Source organism: Diadema antillarum, unplaced genomic scaffold (genome assembly GCF_040938485.1).
Source record: "Diadema antillarum isolate AM-2024a unplaced genomic scaffold, OU_Dant_1.0 seq00001329_RagTag, whole genome shotgun sequence".
In the NCBI taxonomy this organism is placed as follows: domain Eukaryota; kingdom Metazoa; phylum Echinodermata; class Echinoidea; order Diadematoida; family Diadematidae; genus Diadema; species Diadema antillarum.
The window spans coordinates 165,570-184,803 of record NW_027272099.1 but is presented as its reverse complement, the minus strand read 5'-3'; the positions used below and the strand labels follow the sequence as shown (position 1 = coordinate 184,803).

Genomic DNA, 19,234 nt, shown 5'->3' with positions numbered 1-19,234 from the left:
TCCCTTGTTAACAAAGAGTGAGGTGCTTGTTATGGTTGGTCAACGAGTGAAAATAAAATTCGAATTGATTTGATTTGTATTGAATCCGACCTTGTGTACACATTAATTTTGTTCGAATCGACATTTTCACACATTCTGTACTGCACGTAGGTGTAATCAGAAAACTATGAGGTATTCAATGTTTGTGTCTAATTCAGCGGGATATCGTTCTATACACTGTCGCGTTACAATACCTTTATTTTCCATTGTCTTCCTTGCTTTATAGTCATTGGAATGAGTGTAATAGTAGCACTATTACTCCTTGCATACTAAATACATGCTGATAGATGGGAGTGATTATGTAATTCGGAAGAAAAACTTGATGAATATAACCATGGGGAAAAAAATGACACAGGCCTACACTGTAGATGATTTTGTAGATTTTGATCATAGTTATAAGATTGCATACGAGGGAGCTTTTGCATGTTAAGAATTAAAGTTCAGTGATTTGATGTACACCTATGAAATACTATTGTGAAAATTTTCAATAAAAAGTAAGACGATATTAGGATGATTAATCATTTAAATGGATGGTACAGTTTCGGTTGAGATAGGGCTTCTGGTTTCCAACTTTTTTATGATGATTTTTTTTTTGGAGAAAATGAGAAACCTCTTATGAAATATGAAAGAATATAGCTATGAGGAATTCAAAGTTTATTTGATGAAAAATGGTCTTGAAATGTTTAAACATCCCCAGAAGCGATCCTAATAAAATGAATACAAGAATGGCTGAGATATCAAAGACAAAGTGATCCGAATAAAAGGTGGGACCCAACTTTTATTTGGATCATTCTGTTTTGCAGTAATTTCAAAACCAATTTTCATCAAATAAACTTTGAGTTTCTCTTGGAATTATATACTCTTTAACTTTTCATAAACTAGCATCTAAGTAGCTCGCAAAATATTAAAAGCTGAATCTTCACCTCAACCAATAATATACCATCCCTTTAAATTGAAAGAAAAAAACCAGCTCAATTCAAAATTCTTAACGTGTTGAATGAATTCTCTTTTTCAGATCAAATTATTTGAAAATCTAACATCTAAGCACACCCACCAATCGACACGAGCGAGGGAGGGGTGGGAGGGGATCAATGTAGTTTTAGAATTAAAATTCAATCATCTGTAACATACGTTAGTCAGAATACTGGAAAAAAAATATTTTTAAAAAAGAATGATTTTCAAGGAAAACACTCCAAAAGTCAGGGGTACGTGCCAGCAACCTCAGTACCGCATTAGCCTATGATAGAGTCATACTGGGGAGCAAAGGGGTGTTTGCATGTAAGAAACGCTTCACTACCACTGGAAAAGATTTAATAAGGAATAACAATCACCCTCGATCTCCTTCCATTCCCACAAAAAATAGACAAATTCATATTATTGCAAATATTTACCAAGAACTAAGAATGTAAAAAATTAGTTATTCCGAGCTGAAATGACAGCAAGTTTCTTTTCTAATTTTCCCTAGCTTTCGGAAATATCTCACAGGCCTCAGTACTTCATTTAATGTGTTCAATATGATTTGCGTTCACTTCAACGAAATTTTCAAAGGCCCGCGCAATCTGAAGGAGCCGAAGTTCACCGAATTTCTTGCCGGTCAGCAGGAGACCGACCGGGGAGCCCCCGAGGTTGCCCGCATTGATGCTGATGGATGGATGGCCGGTAAGGTTGCCTGGCTTCAGATTCACTTCGACATCCGCGCAATATTCCATCAGCTCTGCAGAAACAAGCAAGAATGCGGAAAACGTTTTACCCTTCGAAAAAAAAACACAGCCCACTTACAACATGCAAAATTACTAATTGATATCGCCTATTCTCTTAAGCAGTCACTGCGTCAGTTTCTTTTTCGTTGGTATTGAATTCAGTTCGCGCTCGTCTGAAAAGCATTCTATTTAGCAGATAACTATAGACACACAAAACACACAAATACACACAAGTAGAGCTTTAATGCATGCATCTTCCATACAATATATAGTAGAACAACAGGATTACCACGCACCTCGAAAAGAAGCGTCACTTTTCAGCAGAGGTGGAGCTGTGACTGGCACAGTCGGCATGACAATGACATCATAATCTTCCAGTACTTTATCATAGTCTCTTGTGAGTTGCCGCCGAAGATTCTGGGCTTTGCCGTACAGATGCAGGTAATTGTTTTCTTTCAGATAGCTACCAGTTAGTATCTGCATCTGCAAAATGCGACGAAAAATTTTTAGAATAAGACTTCGCGAAAGTAAATACTCGCATGGTAATTGTACTGGAACTTTCCTTTTTTTTTTCTTTTTTTTTTTTTGGTTTCTCTACCTTTAGATTTTATGTTTCCATCTGTTGATTTCTATACATGTATACTTTTCTGCATCTACCTTCGCCCCTTTCTCTCTCTCTCTCTCTCTCTCTCTTTCTCTCTCTGACACATACACACACACACACGCACGCACCTTCACACACACATACTCTCTGTCTCTTTCTACATTATGTGTTATGAATATGTATATATTTATATATGATATACTCATACAATATATAGGCCTACACTTCTCATGACAGTGTAGTCCATAATCTCTAAATAGGGCCTACTCGTTTTACTATTCCTAATGGATGGGTGTAAAGTCATTAGCGTGCTCTTCTCTAACCCCTTCTCTCCATCCCATACCCCCCCCCCCCTCTATTCTCTGCTTCTGTGCTCAGTGTCTTTAAAATTCACCTTGTTGTACGGATGCATTTCTCTGGCATAGAGCGCCAGTCCGGATGCCACTCCCCGCATCATGCTGGTGGGGTAGACGCCAGTGTGATGTAGCCCCACTCCTGCGGGGAGGAATGACAGCAAGATCTTCCACGAATCTTGTATACGCAAAATGTGTGGTCATATGAAACACTAATCATGCATTCCTTTCTCGTTTCTATGATCTTCTATACACTGTGGAAGCACCGGTATGTAGTTGATGAGTCTCTGAACATTTTCTGTAATGAAATAAAATGGTTACCTGCCAATACTGGGTTAATAACGATGGTTAGGGCCCTAACGAAGAATGTGTCTAACGTCGAGGAGTATACCCTTAGCTTAACACAACTTTGTTATATGTTTTTTGCTTGATGTCATTTCGTATAAGGAAAAACTCTTGCTTGGCATGCGCTACCTATCTCGTAGATAAGTCATTGTGTCCTTAGCTTGATGATATTTTAGGAAAACATTCCATGCTATTCTTATCATGAAATTGCTCCGCCCTGTGCTTTCCCTCTAGTGATGTGAATACGAACTCTCTTATTGCTTTTCGTGTAGTCCATTACCCGGTGTAGTGGACTAAACTCCTGACTTTTAAAACCAGGAGATCTTTGGTATGTATAGCTCTTGCTTGGCATGCGCTACCTTTTAATCATAAGATAGCTTCCTACAATTTTCCACTTGCTCCAGTTCATGAATGGGAAATCGGCAGTGCCTGTTAAGGATACTGGCAGGTCCGTCTCTTGTAGATATGCTAAATCTATGACCGTTATCATGGATGAACAAGATATATCTATGTGATATCTTTGATTAGATTGAACATTATTTTTATTACCACTATGCTCATCATAATGACAATATTCATTATAATAATATTGAGAACCATAATGATATAGTTTAATGATTCAAACTCATGAAATTCTCCTGTCGAGTGATTTTTATTGCAACTTGACAGACAAATTGCTCAACATCAAATGTACATGGACAAAAAAAGGCGCCTGTCAGGAGATCAGGAGGTCGTAGGATTGAATCCTGGCCGAGTATCTATGCACATGATTTCTTTTGTCATGGCTGCTACTAAAATACATTGTATTGATCAATCAGTGCTTATTTAAGTCGATGTAAGACAATTTGTCTACCAGTTGCAATAGTGTAATAATGCTATAATTCTAATCATAATTAACATTACCACTACTAAGCCTACTATTGTTATGTAGTAGTAGTAGTAGTAGGGGTAATTTCGTGTTAGTTAATAGTATCATAACAGACCAGGTTAACAGAATAACCCTTACCACCGGTGGAGAAAATAGCGTCGATACCGCCAATGTTTCCAATCACCTTTCCGATGGTTTGACCTAGAAATATAGTGAAGAACAAACAGATGAGTTACGGGGGAGGGGTCGACAAATAGCACTATATACACATGGTTCTTTAATAATAATTTTGTCTTTTTGAGGATTTTGTTTTCTTTTTTACCGACTTCTAGTCATCACGGTGGGGGGAAAATAGGCTTGTGGCTTGAGTGTCAAGAAAAACCGCCTTCCGAGTTTCCTTAAAGGACAAGTTCACCTTCATAGACATGTGGGTTGAGTGAATGCAGCAATGTTAGTAGAACACGTCAGTGAGAGTTTGAGCAAATTCGGGCAATCCGTTAAAAGTTATGAATTTTTGAAGTTTTTGCTCAGTCACGGCTGGATGAAAAGACTACTATAGCTTGTGATGTCACATGAGTACAACGATATAAAGAAAGAATAAAGAAAATTCAACATATTCCCATTTTTCTCGCAGAACAAAAGAACACTCGACTTCTCTCTTTCAGAAGGCAGGGGGAATAATATCACCCTTAACATACGTCAGTAGCAAGTCGAAGAAATGTGCACTTTATTCAGAAAGTAAAGTTTTGTGAAATTCTCTTTTTATTTTCCTTATATAGTTGTACGCATGTGACATCATACACTGCAGTAGTCTTCTCTTCCAGCAGTGACTGCGCAGATACTTAAAATATTCGTAAATTTTGAACGGATTGTCCAATTTTCCTCAAACTTTCACTGATGTGCTCTACTAATATTGCTGCATTCTCTCTATCCTTATGTATATGAAGGTGGACTTGTCCTTTAAATCCTTTGTAAGATTGCTTTTCCTATGGCACCATGCTAGACAAAAGTGAAATAAGAGTGTAATTTTTGCTCTTTAAGATACATATGAACAGTTTAAAAGCATTTTTTATATATAATGTGTGACAAATATATAATATGTGACAAATCTTTCCTTTTCAATTTTGATCGTGTATTGCCTAGCTTGTATGAAAAGAGAAATGAGAGGATTAAACTATAATGTAATACCCTTGTTTTATGCCGAGAACAGGTAGGGAGAAAATGTTTCGCTGGATAAGAATGATAAAATTGATGAATTATTGCTCTTAAACCAAATGGAGAGCTGATCAACACTCAGTTTACCCAGAGTTTCTTATTTGTCTATACTCTCTAAACTTTTACAGCTCATATTGTGTGTGTGTGTGTTTGACTGTTTTATACAAATTTCAATTTCAATTTCAATTTATTTTCATATTTCTCGATGAAAAATTACGTCAAATATAACAAAATTAAATGAAATACATGACATACATAGAATATTGCAAATATATGAAACATAATAGTGGTCGATCTGTTAAGTTTGGAATCTGTGAATGAATGCTAAAGAAATATGAAGGAACCTACTTAAAAGCGAGCTTGTTGAACGTAGGTCCCGGTTAAAAACGAGTTTAAGATTGAGAAGGGGAGCACGGGTACAACAATGATCGGAACATAAGAGAAAAACAAAATAAAAAAGTACAAATATACAGTTATATAGCAAATTCTTCTCTAGTGCAGGTTAGGGGTCGGAAAAGCCACATGCTGTATATAGGCGGATGAACCATTGTCGTTCTGGCAATACAATATGACTTAATATAGTTGTAATAACAATGATACCGTTCAGACAGTATTAGAAATGTGTACATTGCGTGTATTAAGAAGGAAACAAATGCACCTGCAAATCCATTAAAAAAAGACATTCAACAACCAGTTGCAGTGCAGTGAGAATGTGAAATACCAGCTGTTTCCTCGTCTTTAAAGAGGGAAAAATATACATAAACACAGTGATAGAATTTAAGGGCGCAAACAGCTGGGCTCTTAAAGTCTGGTTTAACATGACAACAACCCTGGAGTACAGTATAACGGGATAGTCCTGGACAGCACAAAACAGAATTTCAATGAGCTGATGTAGCGTAATTATTCAATAAATACTGTCTTAATTTGCATTTGAAGGATGATAGTGAGAAACAACCTTTGAGTTCAGGGGGGGAGGTCATTCCAGTACTTCGGTCCCGCATACATAATTGTTTTCATCGCGAAAATTGTGCGAGTACGTGGAAGGTGATAAGCGTCCCGTTGGCGGGTGGGATAATTGTGAACTGAGTAGTTTCTTTTGAACATGTGAAGAAAAACATCGGGAAGATCATTCGTTGAGTATTTATACATGAAAATACCTAGATTGTAATCAAACAAATCAATCAATTTCAGAATTTTATTCTTGTGAAAAAATTCATTTGTATGAGATAAATATCCGGCGTTATTGATAATTCTGATGGCGCGTTTTTGAAGAAGGAATAACGAATCAAGCAAAAATTTGGACGAATTACCCCATGCTAGAATTCCATAGTTGAGGTAAGGGGAAATCATTGTTGAATATATGATTTGTAATATATATACAAAGTATATGATATCAGGATGGCATGCCCCTTTAACCGAAACTATGATATGATTTGCGTTTATATTCCCCCGCCAGGCTTCAAGCCTTTCAAGGGTAAACTTCCTTTAACATATACAAACGGAATGCTGCGTTATTACTTCGTCACCGTGAATGTATCCTAATCCACCTTCTCTATACGTACTTATATTGGTGTCTCCAGTGCAAATCATAGAGTGACGTTTATCTCAAGATGGAAGACTAATTAGAGTCACCGTCTTTTAAAGTTAACAGTATCATTCTGAGGTATTTCTGTTTACACTTTTGGCAGACATAAACTACACATTTGAGTATACTCACACGTATACGTTTGAAACAATCAACACATCACTGGTAAGAAATTAGGGTTTTTTTAGCTACATTTTGACAATTTCCTAAAATAGTCATGTGAATGAAGGTACAAATTTTGTTTCTGTTTTTATATTTTGTTAAGTTCAGTTCAGTTCAATTAATTTCCATATTTCCATTTTTTCTTTTTCGAAGGAATAATAAATTCATTGACATTGATGCATTAGATAAGAATACAAGATATCTACAATCATGTCTTTTTGCACCAAATAAAGAATACACTGAACAGCTGCTGAACATGAATTTTAATGGTCATATTATGGTACAAAGGTGTCTCATAGAATGAAGTAACAGAAGTATGATGGGGCCTGCATAAAAACAGGGAGGTGAGAGGAAAAAGTAGCATGTAAAATGTAGGCCTAGGTCCCAAACTTCATATACGTAGGTGTGAAAATTACGGAGAATGGGTAGGATGTCTTGATCAATTAACGAATTATTCCAACATACAAATCAATGTTGTGGGGTGAACTAATGCAGACTACATTGTTTTCGACCTATCTGTTGAATAAATTCATACATTTCTTAACATTTGATCTTTAAAAAAAATACTACACTGTTGCTTAGGTCGACAAACAAGGCAAGTTCTGTGGAACGTATGGCGGTCCTCTGTGTTTTTGTGGCATGTATATATGCTTATGTATGATCATTTACATATTGCATACTTCGATGGTATCAGGATGAGGAGGAGAGGTATTTTGGATAGCCCTACCGGTGTGGTGGTGGAAGGATGTGTATGTATGTATGGCTTTTTGTGGGGGTTGGGCGAGGTGGCGGGGTCATCCCACGAGACCGACACCCACGAGTCATACGGTCCACGAGACCGACACCAAAAATAGGTCCATGAGTCATACAGCCCACCAGTTATACGGCTCACGAGTCATACAGCCCATGAGTTCGACACTGGGCACAAAAGGCTCACGAGACCGACACTAAGCAAAGAAAGCCCACGAGACCGACACTACACAATTAAGGTTCACGAGACCGACAGTACGCAAAAGAGGCTCACGAGACCGACATTAGGCAAAGAAAGCCCACGAGACCGACACTATGCAAAGAAGGTTCACGAGACCGACACTAGGCAAAGAAAGCCCACGAGACCGACACTAGGCAAAGAAGGCTCACGAGACCGACAGGATGAACAGCGCCATCTACATGTCATTTACAAATATGTACCTGTACAGGGTGTTCCATTAAGGGGAAAATTACATACTGGCGGGTGCAAATTCGTTACGCTGTCCACCGAAAGATTGTTACTAACTAATAACAGCACCATCTACATATCAACGACATTAATTATGTATTTCTACACGTGTGGCTTTAAGGGGCCGGTCCGGTCACGCTACGGGGAGCGACATCAATTGTTACCATTTTTTTAATAGAATTGTCCTCTTCATAGGACCCCCCCCCCCCCAAAAAAAAAAGAATGAAAAAGTGATAGAGGACAAGAACAATGAATGGTTTACTTTTAGATGCCATCATGCTATATTTAATAGGCTTTCCTAATTTCTACTTAGACGGTAGACAGGATCTAAGTTTTTTCACCCTTTTCTTTCTCGCTTCACAAGTTAAGTAGGCCTTATTGAATATCCTTTCTGCCTGCTTTTATCCGCCTGCTTAGAGTTCAATTTGTAATTTTCTCTTTAACTTTAATGTATGAAATTCAACGGATGAAAACTTTTTTTATCGCAGCGATTCACCTCGATTTCAGTACCTTGTGTTTGTAAAATTATTCTTCTCAAAACAGCACGTTTTTCATGAAATAGGAAAGTTACTTTCATGGATCCATCTTCTTTTTCCGAACTCTTAGCGCTGCCTTAATTGACGATTACATGATTTTCTGTGATTTTTTTTTATTATTTCAACACCTTTGAAGATGACCAGCCCCCCCCCCCATATCATATAAAGCAGGCGTGCACTACAACATTGACCATTTTGTGAATAATTTTCTTGCAGTGAACTTCATTTCATATCTGGGTATTTTTCTAGTTGGTTGATCTGAATGTCCACATCATTTTATTTTTTTTTCTAACAGTAGGTATACCGGTATGGGCTTTGCAGATAGGGAAACGAGGTTGTTTTGGCATTGTCGAAAGTAATGTTGAAACATCTCATGCACTTTACTGAATTTTTTTTTCACAAACACTCACATATGCAAACACAATTAAAGATCTTGAACCGTTCAGGGGGTGAGGGAGAGCAATTGACGGGGTAATCCCCTAGCAACTCTCCTTTTCCATCTCTTATACCTTCTTTATGCCATTATCTGGACACCCTATACAGTTAATTGGTCTATAGGTGGCGCTGTTCATCCTGTCGGTCTCGTGGGCCTTCTTTGCCTAGTGTCGGTCTCGTGAGCCTCTTTTGCCTAGTGTCGGTCTCGTTAACCTCTTTTGCCTAGTGTCGGTCTCGTGAGCCTTTTAAGTGTAGTGTCGGTCTCGTGGGCTTTCTTTGCTTAGTGTCGGTCTCGTGAGCCTTTTGTGCGTAATGAAATGTCGAACTCATGGGCTGTATAACTCGTGGGCATATTTTACTTGATGTCGAACTCATGGGCTTAATTTACTCAGTGTCGAACTCGTGGGCTGTATAGCTGGTGGGCTGTATGACTTGTGAGCTGTATGACTTGTGGGCTGTATGATTCGTGGGTGTCGGTCTCGTGACGTGCACCCGAGGTGGCGGTTAGACAGCTCAATGTGTGATGAAGCGTGGGACTGATGAAGGATGAGAGGGAAGGCCAGACATAGGTGGAGTTGTGATCTCATTTGATGATTTGAGAATACTACACACTATTTTGGTAACCGATCATTGAGGAGAAATAAAATCAAGTCAAGGGGCCCGTTTCATAAAACTTGTCATCAGTGACAAGTTGTCAAAGATGTGACAAGCTACTGAAATCCTTGCATCTGATTGGCTGAGAGCAAATTTGTCATAGAAATGTGGCAGTTGTCACTAATGACAAGTTTTATGAAACGGGCTCCAGGTCAGATACCTGCACTATGAAGAGGAATAGATACGTCATCAACTTTGGAGCCGAACACTGCGGCAAACAAACCAATTCTATGTCGAATGAGTTTGTCGACCTCCGGGTTCGAATTCTTGTGTCCAAAGCCTTCCTCAAGCAGAGCGATGCGCAACCCACTCGTGTCGACATCTTTTAGCTGACAGACAAACATATTGATACACGGGCGGTCAAACAGAGGGAAACAAGCAAAGACAGACATGTAGACATCCTGAGACGGACAGACAGTCAAAGACAGATAACCTATCAGTGACAGACAAAAAAAAAAAAAAAAAAAACGGAGAGGGAACGCCCGGTCGGTTGATAGATAAAGAAACAGCGAGATCAAACAGACAAAGAGAGACTTTATAGAAAATAATGTGTGGCGAACAGATAGAGGTACGTAGACATGACAGACGTGGACTAGACATAGACAAATGAAATGAATGATTTTCTGGTTTTAGTTACCTGCGTCTTTTATTCCAATGGATTCTATAACTTTAGAAAGAAGATGCATGCATCATGACTAATGTTTTCTCTCAGGGGAAATGACGTGAATGGATGGAACTTCAGCCAATCACGTCCCAGCAAATACCTGTTCCGTGTAGTTGGGTACGACTAGATCGCGCGGTTGCCTTGCATCCTTTCCATCGTCATAACCAGCAATGACCTGTACCGGATGTGAAATACAAAATAGTTCGTTTAATCAAAGAGCTACTAGCTCTTTGGTTTAATCGAGACCTAGATTATCTCTTGTGGTTTTTTTTTTTCAAGTCTGAGATCAGAAAAGAATAATGTTTGGAAAGTTTATATTTGTCAAGATGTAAATTCGTATTTGAAATCCGTATTTGAAATCGGCAATATCATGAAATATTTTCGTGACGAATTTCCACCACCTGCATCAGAATTCGAAAGGCATTCCAAAAAACTTGGAGAGTATTCCTCTTAAAATATGACATCACAATGGGGATAATCCTGTCAGTTAAGTAATACTAGTAGCACCGATTAGCTTAGCGCCATGTGAGCCCTGTGCACATAGGAATATTATTCCGTGTACAAATTGCCAATTGCACTCGCGGTAAGATCTCGTCCAGCATTCGTTTACATCGGAATACCTAATTTTGACGTTCTCACGTATTTTTGTTGTTGTTGTTGTTGTGGGTTTTTTTACGAGTTAGACACTGACCTTCCGGGAATTTCATGTGTTTTTTCCCACATAAACTTATAATGACTTAGGCATTAGCTTCTCTCGCACTGCAACAATTTTGTCTTGTCGATGTATTAATACCATCAATCCATTTCTTCTCAAACTTTGTACTAAACATTTGTTTCATTCTGTTTTTCATCCTTCAATGTCATGATTATTCATCTGCCATTTTAATCTTCATGAATGACCCAACAAAAGGAAAACATAAAACAAAACCCCTTTATTATGAAGATCAGTAATTCATTCCGAGATCAAATCGACCTCACGTAGCGTGCATGGAATGCAAGGAGCATGGTGGTGGGGAGGTAGCTCTGAAGCAAACACTATAGAGATTTAGTTTCCAGATAGAAATGTAATGCTTGGTTTGATTAACATGAGCATTCAGTATTTTTTCTTCTGAATTTACTTCGCAAACAAAATTGACAGACCATTCTAGATTTGTTTTATGAAGTTTATTATTTCACAAAACAATTTTCGTTGCAAGCATGTAAAAGATCTCACAAATGTCACACCGCTTTAGCCGCATTCTCACGCCTTAAACCGATCGTCTGCGCGTGGAGATAGCTCAAACCGTAATAGCTGTGACTGTCAGAGAACAAAGGACATAAATTACGTCATTTCACTTTGACTGCTCTCAGTGGCCATTTATCTTTTGAGGCAGTGTCATTGGTTGATATAACTGCTCTCTGTGGTCATCATTACATTCTTTGTATCCCTCGGTAACCTGTCAATCAATACAGGGGTGGACATTACTAAAAATGAGGTACAAGACCGTTTGGATCATACACCATTCGGACATTTGTTTGCTTGTTTTGTTTGTTTGTTTTGTACTGCAATGCATGTCCAGGCTTGGTGACTGACTATCCCTAGTGTTGTTTAGTTTCATATGGTCAAAGGGAAAATATATGGGAGTTGCAGGATCGTCTCCATTCGAATCCATCAATGAGACCATCTCTAACAGATTATCCATAGTGTGCCTTGAACACAATATAAGTGTTGTGCTCCAAGGGACTCTATCATTGTCTTGTCGATAACGCCATACGCGCTTTCAACGGAATGGTGTATAGAATTCGAATTCTGCTTCAGCATCCGCAACGCTCCTATGGTGGTGTCACCTTCCTACGTCAATGAATGGTTACTCGGTATAAGAAGTTGATCCTAAATGTGGTCGCACTCAGCCTGGATGGAATACCAAGGGAATGAAGTGTACGCCCCGCTTGTTTGCGCGTAATGTAGTGACCGCGGTAAAAATGTGAATCTCTTTGAGCACCGTTATTTTTGACGAATTCACTATACAATGATGATGACTGTGGAGCTGAGTTGAGTTTATTTATTAAACAATTGTAAAAAAATATACATACCTCTTGCTATATCAGCTATCAAAGGTGTTTTTTTTTTAGCATGGTCGTGATGATAACATTGTATAATAAAAATACAACATAGAAATCATACAATGAAGTTACTGCAACTCAAAGATACAAACAAGCAATACAAAACACTGAAAAAAGTGAAGATGTCGCCTACGATGACCTCGTATAAATACATGTGTACTGTGATATTTGTCATTTTGATTTTTCATTATAATCATCATTCTTATCAAGAAAGAATCAAAGCCAATACCTCAAGCATCAACGCACAGTCATCAACCGTACGTGCCATGGGACACAGATAATCGACCACAAACTCGCGGGAAGCACCGCCGGTATAGGGAACGAGACCGAAGGTCGGCTTCAATCCAACCAGCCCGCACCAGCTGGCCGGTGACCGAACCGACCCGCCCTGGTCACCTCCGATGGCGATATCGACCTCCTTCGTGGCGAGCTTAGGATTGGAGAAAGGCCAGTGGTCATTGAAGTTGACAGATCAATTGTCACCATTACGGTAGAACCAGGGGATTTGCAATTGAACTGGTCGGTCTCTCAAAACCTTATCACATCATCGAAAAAAAAAGCTACTGTCATCGTCAACGATTCCAATTTCAAGAAAATTCTTGGGGTTTTTTTTTTCTTCTTTAATGGTCAATTCAAATTATTGCAAATTATCCATCTGTGCAGAATAAATACCCCGTTGTCATTATACGAACGGAAAAAAAAGTGTTGGTATACACGGAACTTGACGACTATTTTTTAGGATGCAAATTTTCTGGCTTCTGTATAATTTATGGTAATCATTCTCAAGTCAAAGAAAATTATATGAATTCAAAATGCTTTTCTTATGGTTCGTGAAAACATCAAGTCAATCAAAAGAAAAGACAAATCCTCTTTTCTAAGGAATACACACAAACCAGGGGATTTGGAAAGACCTGAGACGTGAGCGCAACCCTTCATTCTATAAAGCCTATTATAAGGGGGCACATATTGTGCCTCCTACCAAATTTTCATCTGCTGATTCCTGCGACCTTTACCCAATTTCAACCAAATTTGGTGACTTATCCTAAATTTTATTGCAAACATTTTGATATTATAGCTAGTATACATGTCCAATATTGCTGTTGGCCATCGCAACCGTAAACTGACAACCATGTTTGTCAGAATTTGCGTGTTTTGCTGTTTCAGTTTCAGTGTAAGAATAAATATTGTATATAATAATTTGTGAATAAAAGTCGATGAAATAGGGATTTTTATGGCTGTAATTTGCTAACAGACCAACATATGAAGTAATTATGGTTGTGAATAACCCTGAAATGTTCTTGTCGTTTCCTTTATTTGTCATGTGACATAGGCATCAGATAATAGATGTGATAGAGATAATTGAAAAAAAAACCAGTGTATTCCAAGGATTACTCTTTCATTTTGTGTCATTTTGAATCTATTACACACATTTTGCCTGTAGTATCATTTGTTTCATTATTATATACATATAAAACCTCAAAAGTCCAATATTCTGGAAATATAAATGGGATAGCTATACATGTCCTTATCCAAAACAATAACATGGGTCTCATATGCATTTCTGTATAAATCAATGTGCGAATAGCGCCCCATGTGGTGACCTTGAGATATATCAACCATAACAAAAATAGTAATGAAGTTAGGCTGGCTTTTCTCTTGAAAATCTGGAAACGACTTATCTTAAGTAAAGACATAATACTGGGGATGAAAAATCATAAAGAACAACAATAACTTTAGCATTGTATAGTGCTATGTATTTCTTTATGATACCGTTTTGAATAGCGCCCTCGATGTGTAACATGGTATATTGAAACATCATGTAGAGTTTGAGCTGTTCTACCAAATATGATTGTGATACATCAATAAGAAAGAAGTTATATGGGGGGCACAATGTACCCTTCCCCCTTGGGCCTGGAAGGGTCAAAATAGCTTGGTCTTTATAGGGTTAGGAAGGGAGCGTATAATTTGTGGCCTCATAATTGGTTTACGGAAGGGAAATGGTTACCAAGACGGCGCAACCGGAGCTGGATCCACCTGGAGAGTGACCAGTAACAGAAGGGTGAAGCACTGGTCCGCTGGCGCTTGTCATACTGTGCATCGAATTGCAGAGCTCTTCACAATTGGCCTTTCCGAGAATAACGCCCCCTGCGGTGTGAAGTGATGTACAATCTTAGAGTATACTACGTGTGGTAAATTAGATACTTTTCAATGTTGAATTGTTTATAAGTTTTGAAGTATACAGGTTGGAGGTTTCCGTGACATGTCTCTTGCGATCAATGTGCTTTAAATACAGTCGAAATCCCACAGGCGCAGGTAAAACATCCACAGCGACTGCATGGGCAATGGGCATGATTCATCCCTTCTCACCACAGCATCCAGCAATGTCCAGGAGAATAGGGAGCTTTAGATTTTCGCGACGGGGACGTTCAGAAGAAAAAAAAAAATGTTTTGAGCATGTGCAGAAGCGTGCGTCAAGTCGATCTATTTTCAGCTTGCGTCGCCTGAGTTTTCACTACGCGTGCTGGGCTATTCTTACGTCCGCACAGTTTACAACGTAGAGAACTACTTCATGCACCGATCATATGGGGGCGCCATTTTATTTTTTATACGTTGCGTCCCAGCGTAATCTGAAGCTACTTTTCAGCACGACGCAGAGGAGAGGAGAACGTCCAGCGCAAGCGTCGTCTCAAACTTCCGCACGTCCAAATCTAAAGCTCCCTAATTAAATAACATGGGCAGCAGCATCGAAAAAAACTAGATATATAAAAAAACAAATATAAAGGGACCAACAAAACCCATGCAATATCGGGAGGGGGTGGAACACTCACAAACTCAAACCTCTGGACCCATCCCAACGCTAACAACAACAACAACAATAACAACAACAGCAAAAAAAAAAACACCACACACAAAATAAAGACCCCCTCCGCTCGCCCCCCCCCCCCCCGAAAAAAAAATCCAACAACTCCCATGGTCCTAACTTTATATATTATTCTCCATGATCATTATTATTATCCAATATGACGATATTGGTATGAATACGAAACCTGCGTCCAGCACTCTAGTAACTACCGTCGCGTCAAAGTCGGGAACGTAACCCTCGAGGAATTGGCAACCCATCATCATCGGGATTCCCGCCACGGCGATGGAGTCCTTGATGACGACGCTTTTTCCCGCAAGTTTCCCGGCAGCTGCTCCCTTGATTGTCGATTTGTACGTCCTGAACGATAACAGTGAAAATTCGTTCATGATGATGAAGCATTGTTGCTCGAAGAACGAAAGTAAATGTGAGCATTACAAACAGATTTTAATAGCGCTGTATCTTTCCAGGGTAATCAAATGCGTAATTATAGTTTGGGTAATCAGAGAAGTGATAAAAGTCCCAGGAAACATAGGCTAAATGAAAGTAAGATGTGCTACCTTCTTATGTCAATTGTCAGAGATTGTATGTGTAGTGACGTTTGGAATAAAAAGTAACACACTGTGCTGACTCTACGCAACTGGAAATTTGGGTATCCTGTGGCGCATTTAATGCTTTTCACCGTTGTAATCTGTCCACTTTAGACAATTTTTTTCTTTATTCATATTTTGTCAATATACTCGCCAGGCATTGTACGGATTTTCGGCACCCGTTGGCCGATAGCCCGGGGTCCTGGGATACTTGACAGGTAGAACTGACTCCACCTCTAACTTATCGAGTTCGCAGATCACCGTCAGAGTATCTGCGATGGCGGCCTGATAGTCGGTGAGGTCAGCGCTGCCTTTCAGACCGAGGTTGTGCCTGTCTGAGATGGCTTCCAGTTCTCCAAGACTTGGCGCGGCTACCGACTGGTCCCGATACAGAGAGTCACCTTTCAGACGGTTACAGGAGAATACATCGAAATCAAGTACAGTTATTTCATGAGGGCTCTTGGTGAGTTCCAGGAACACCTCACTTTGCAGTTTACATGGTCTCCTAAGAAATTCAAATGCTTTCTGTGCTAGCAACATTGGGATTTAGAGCTTCGTTTGTTTGTTTAGTAAGTCCCTTCCAAAGGGTTAGTAATGATGATAAATTGCCACGAGTACCGACATTTTTGTTGCTGCAGAAGAATCCGAATCCGCTGTCATATTCATAAAGTCGGGGCAGCCCCCCAATACCAACCAAAGAACCAGCAATCTCCTCCAAGATTAACACACTTGTGAACGGAAACTATTTGATCATACGTATTATCAATACACATCTGCAGTGAATTATGATCGATATCAGCAGGCTCGCACTACATACGACTGGATTACCGAGTATTCTGTTATCTGAATCTTCAGTTGCGAATGAACACACTTATTAACCGAAATTAACATTGAAAATTATAGGAAAGCTCACTTAAAATATTTGAACAGCTGATTTTTATGCCTCCGCCAACGAAGTGGCCGGAGGCATTATGTTTTCGGGTCGTCCGTCCGTCCGTACGTCCGTCCGTACGTCTGTACGTCCGTCCCGTTTTGTTTTTGTCGATATCTCAAGAACCGTGAGGTGGTTTTGCATCAAACTTGGTATGAGGGTATATCCTGGGGGGGATGATACTTTGTTTGGATTTTAGGGTCAAAGGTCAAAGGTCACAGGTTATTTTGTGAAAAAAAAAGGTTGAAATTTCATGTTTTTCTCCATATCTCGCAAATGGTTCAAGGTGTCTTCATGGAACTTAGTATGTATGCATGTACCGATGGGCAGTGATTATCTAGGGAAGTTGGGTCATGGGTCAAAGGTCAGGGGGTCAAAGGTCAAGGTCAACTCCTCAAAATATCACTACTTTCCTTATATTTATGCAATGCCAGAAGGATTTTTTTTAAACTTGATGTATGCATGTATAACCCAATATATATTCTGTGGGAAGTTTCTTGCCAAAAGGTCAAAGGTCAAAAGGTCAAAGGTCAAGTGAAAGTGCTAAATTGCACTTCTTCCTCCATATCTCAAGAGTAACTCAAGGTATTATCATGAAACTTACATATTTATGCATGTTCTACCTAACAGTGATTCTCTTTGGAACTGTGAGGTCAGAGGTCAAAGGCCAGGTTTAGATAATACTTTTTTACCATTTGATACTGAAATTATACTTTTTCTCAATACCTTGAAAATTACTCAGTGCATAAACTTATAAAAGGGTCAAAAGTCAAGTAAAAATCATCAGTTCCCCCAAATACCTGCTCTCTGACGTTTTAATCATTCATTCTAATTGAACCTAGTTCTAGGAAAGTGAACATTCAGCACATTTGTGGCAAACCTGTCATTTTCATATTTTGCCAATTGTGTGAAACTGTCATCACACATTGTCAAGACATTGTACTATAGACCTATTAGGAGAACCATGCATTATGGCGGAGGCATACACCAGTCGCCGTAGCGACATTTCTAGTTCTCATTGTCTCATTTGTGATCTTTGCCTACAAGTTCCCCCAAAAGAAAATTGCAGAGATTTTTTTTTCAAGGAAAGGTGAGATGAATGGCTTTAATTGGTGTGGAGCAAATACACCGGTTCTCTACTGAGATTTTATGCATGCTTTGTTCACAAGAGTTGCCCTTAACAACCACTAAGCTAATTCCTGCTTATGGAACTTAATGGGAGGAGCCGGTGAATAAAATGCTTCAATACTAGGCTGTGTTGGAACAGAAACATCCCTGATTGTAATGAATTACAAAAAAAGGGTCTATCGGCTATAGGGATGGACCTATACGGCAAAAAAAAAAAAACCAACAACAACAACACCTGGAATACATTGGTTTGTTACATGTTCAAATCTGTTTCTTCTGTCCTGACGTAGTCACAAGATAATGTTATTAAACTGTACCTCAAAAAAAAAACTTTTCAATACTTGGAATCCAGTTTGCATACATTGATTGTTGCCACGTCGTGCAAATCTCGCGCAACCTTTCAGGCTATCAAGAAGTACCATCGTCAGAAAGGCATACATGAAAATTTTAATGTGTTTCTAAACCAGTCTATTGTTACACGTCACACACCCGCACAACCCAGCGAATGCACTTTCACCTAGACAGCGAGCATAACTTGCATGTTTCCCTGTGACAGTGTATTATTTTGTTAGTAATATGCAAGCTAAGTTCAGTCTAGAGAGAGGTATTTTCCAACACCGCTATGTCTTTCCTTAATTTATCAACACGATAACACTGAAAAAAGGGTCGGGTGTTAAATATGAAACATTAAGTTAAATTTCCGGTGCTCGGTTGTGGTGTAAATCAAAACCTTTTGGGTGGATCCAAGTCATTAAGAGAGAATATACGTGTAGGAGAAATGATCATAGAGATATATGGCACGTATCGTATCTATTTGGGAACTTAGCGATGTTGATGGTATCAAGTATCAATCCAATTCAACGTGCATTTGCACTGCATAAACAGATTTGTATGTTTGTCTCAATCTCCAATCTCAAACTTTTACAACTCATAACTTTTTTTTTTCCAGTTCAATTCAGTTTCATTTCCCTCCAATATCCAAAAAAAGATTACGACAAAATGCAAGTATGCATTACACTTTCACATTATTTCGTCAGTTTGAAAAGGAAAATACATAACGCAATAATAACAGCAAAGTAGAATAACTACTAACATCACTCCATACTTTTTTAAAGGTTGACAAAAGGAGGGAAACAGAGTGATCCACTAGAAAAGCAAGGCTTGTAATACGTGGATCACTCAAAACGTAATAATGTAATACGTCCGTAAACAACATAAGAATACACAGTAATCATTGAGTTAA

The 19,234-nt window shown here is 38.9% G+C and overlaps 1 protein-coding gene across 1 annotated transcript; it reads right to left on the bottom strand.

Annotated features, from left to right (window-relative positions):
* Positions 1 to 1,505: 1,505 nt before the first annotated feature.
* On the bottom strand, positions 1,506 to 15,608 carry LOC139708359 (amidase-like). The gene is made up of 9 exons (XM_071620316.1): positions 15,530 to 15,608; positions 14,488 to 14,627; positions 12,712 to 12,912; positions 10,480 to 10,554; positions 9,876 to 10,044; positions 4,048 to 4,110; positions 2,738 to 2,838; positions 2,036 to 2,222; positions 1,506 to 1,753 (listed from the first exon to the last, which is right to left on the bottom strand). The coding sequence occupies exons 1-9, from the start codon at positions 15,606 to 15,608 to the stop codon at positions 1,536 to 1,538; spliced, it is 1,233 nt and encodes a 410-aa protein (XP_071476417.1). The 3' UTR covers positions 1,506 to 1,535.
* Between the last annotated feature and the right edge of the window lie 3,626 nt (positions 15,609 to 19,234).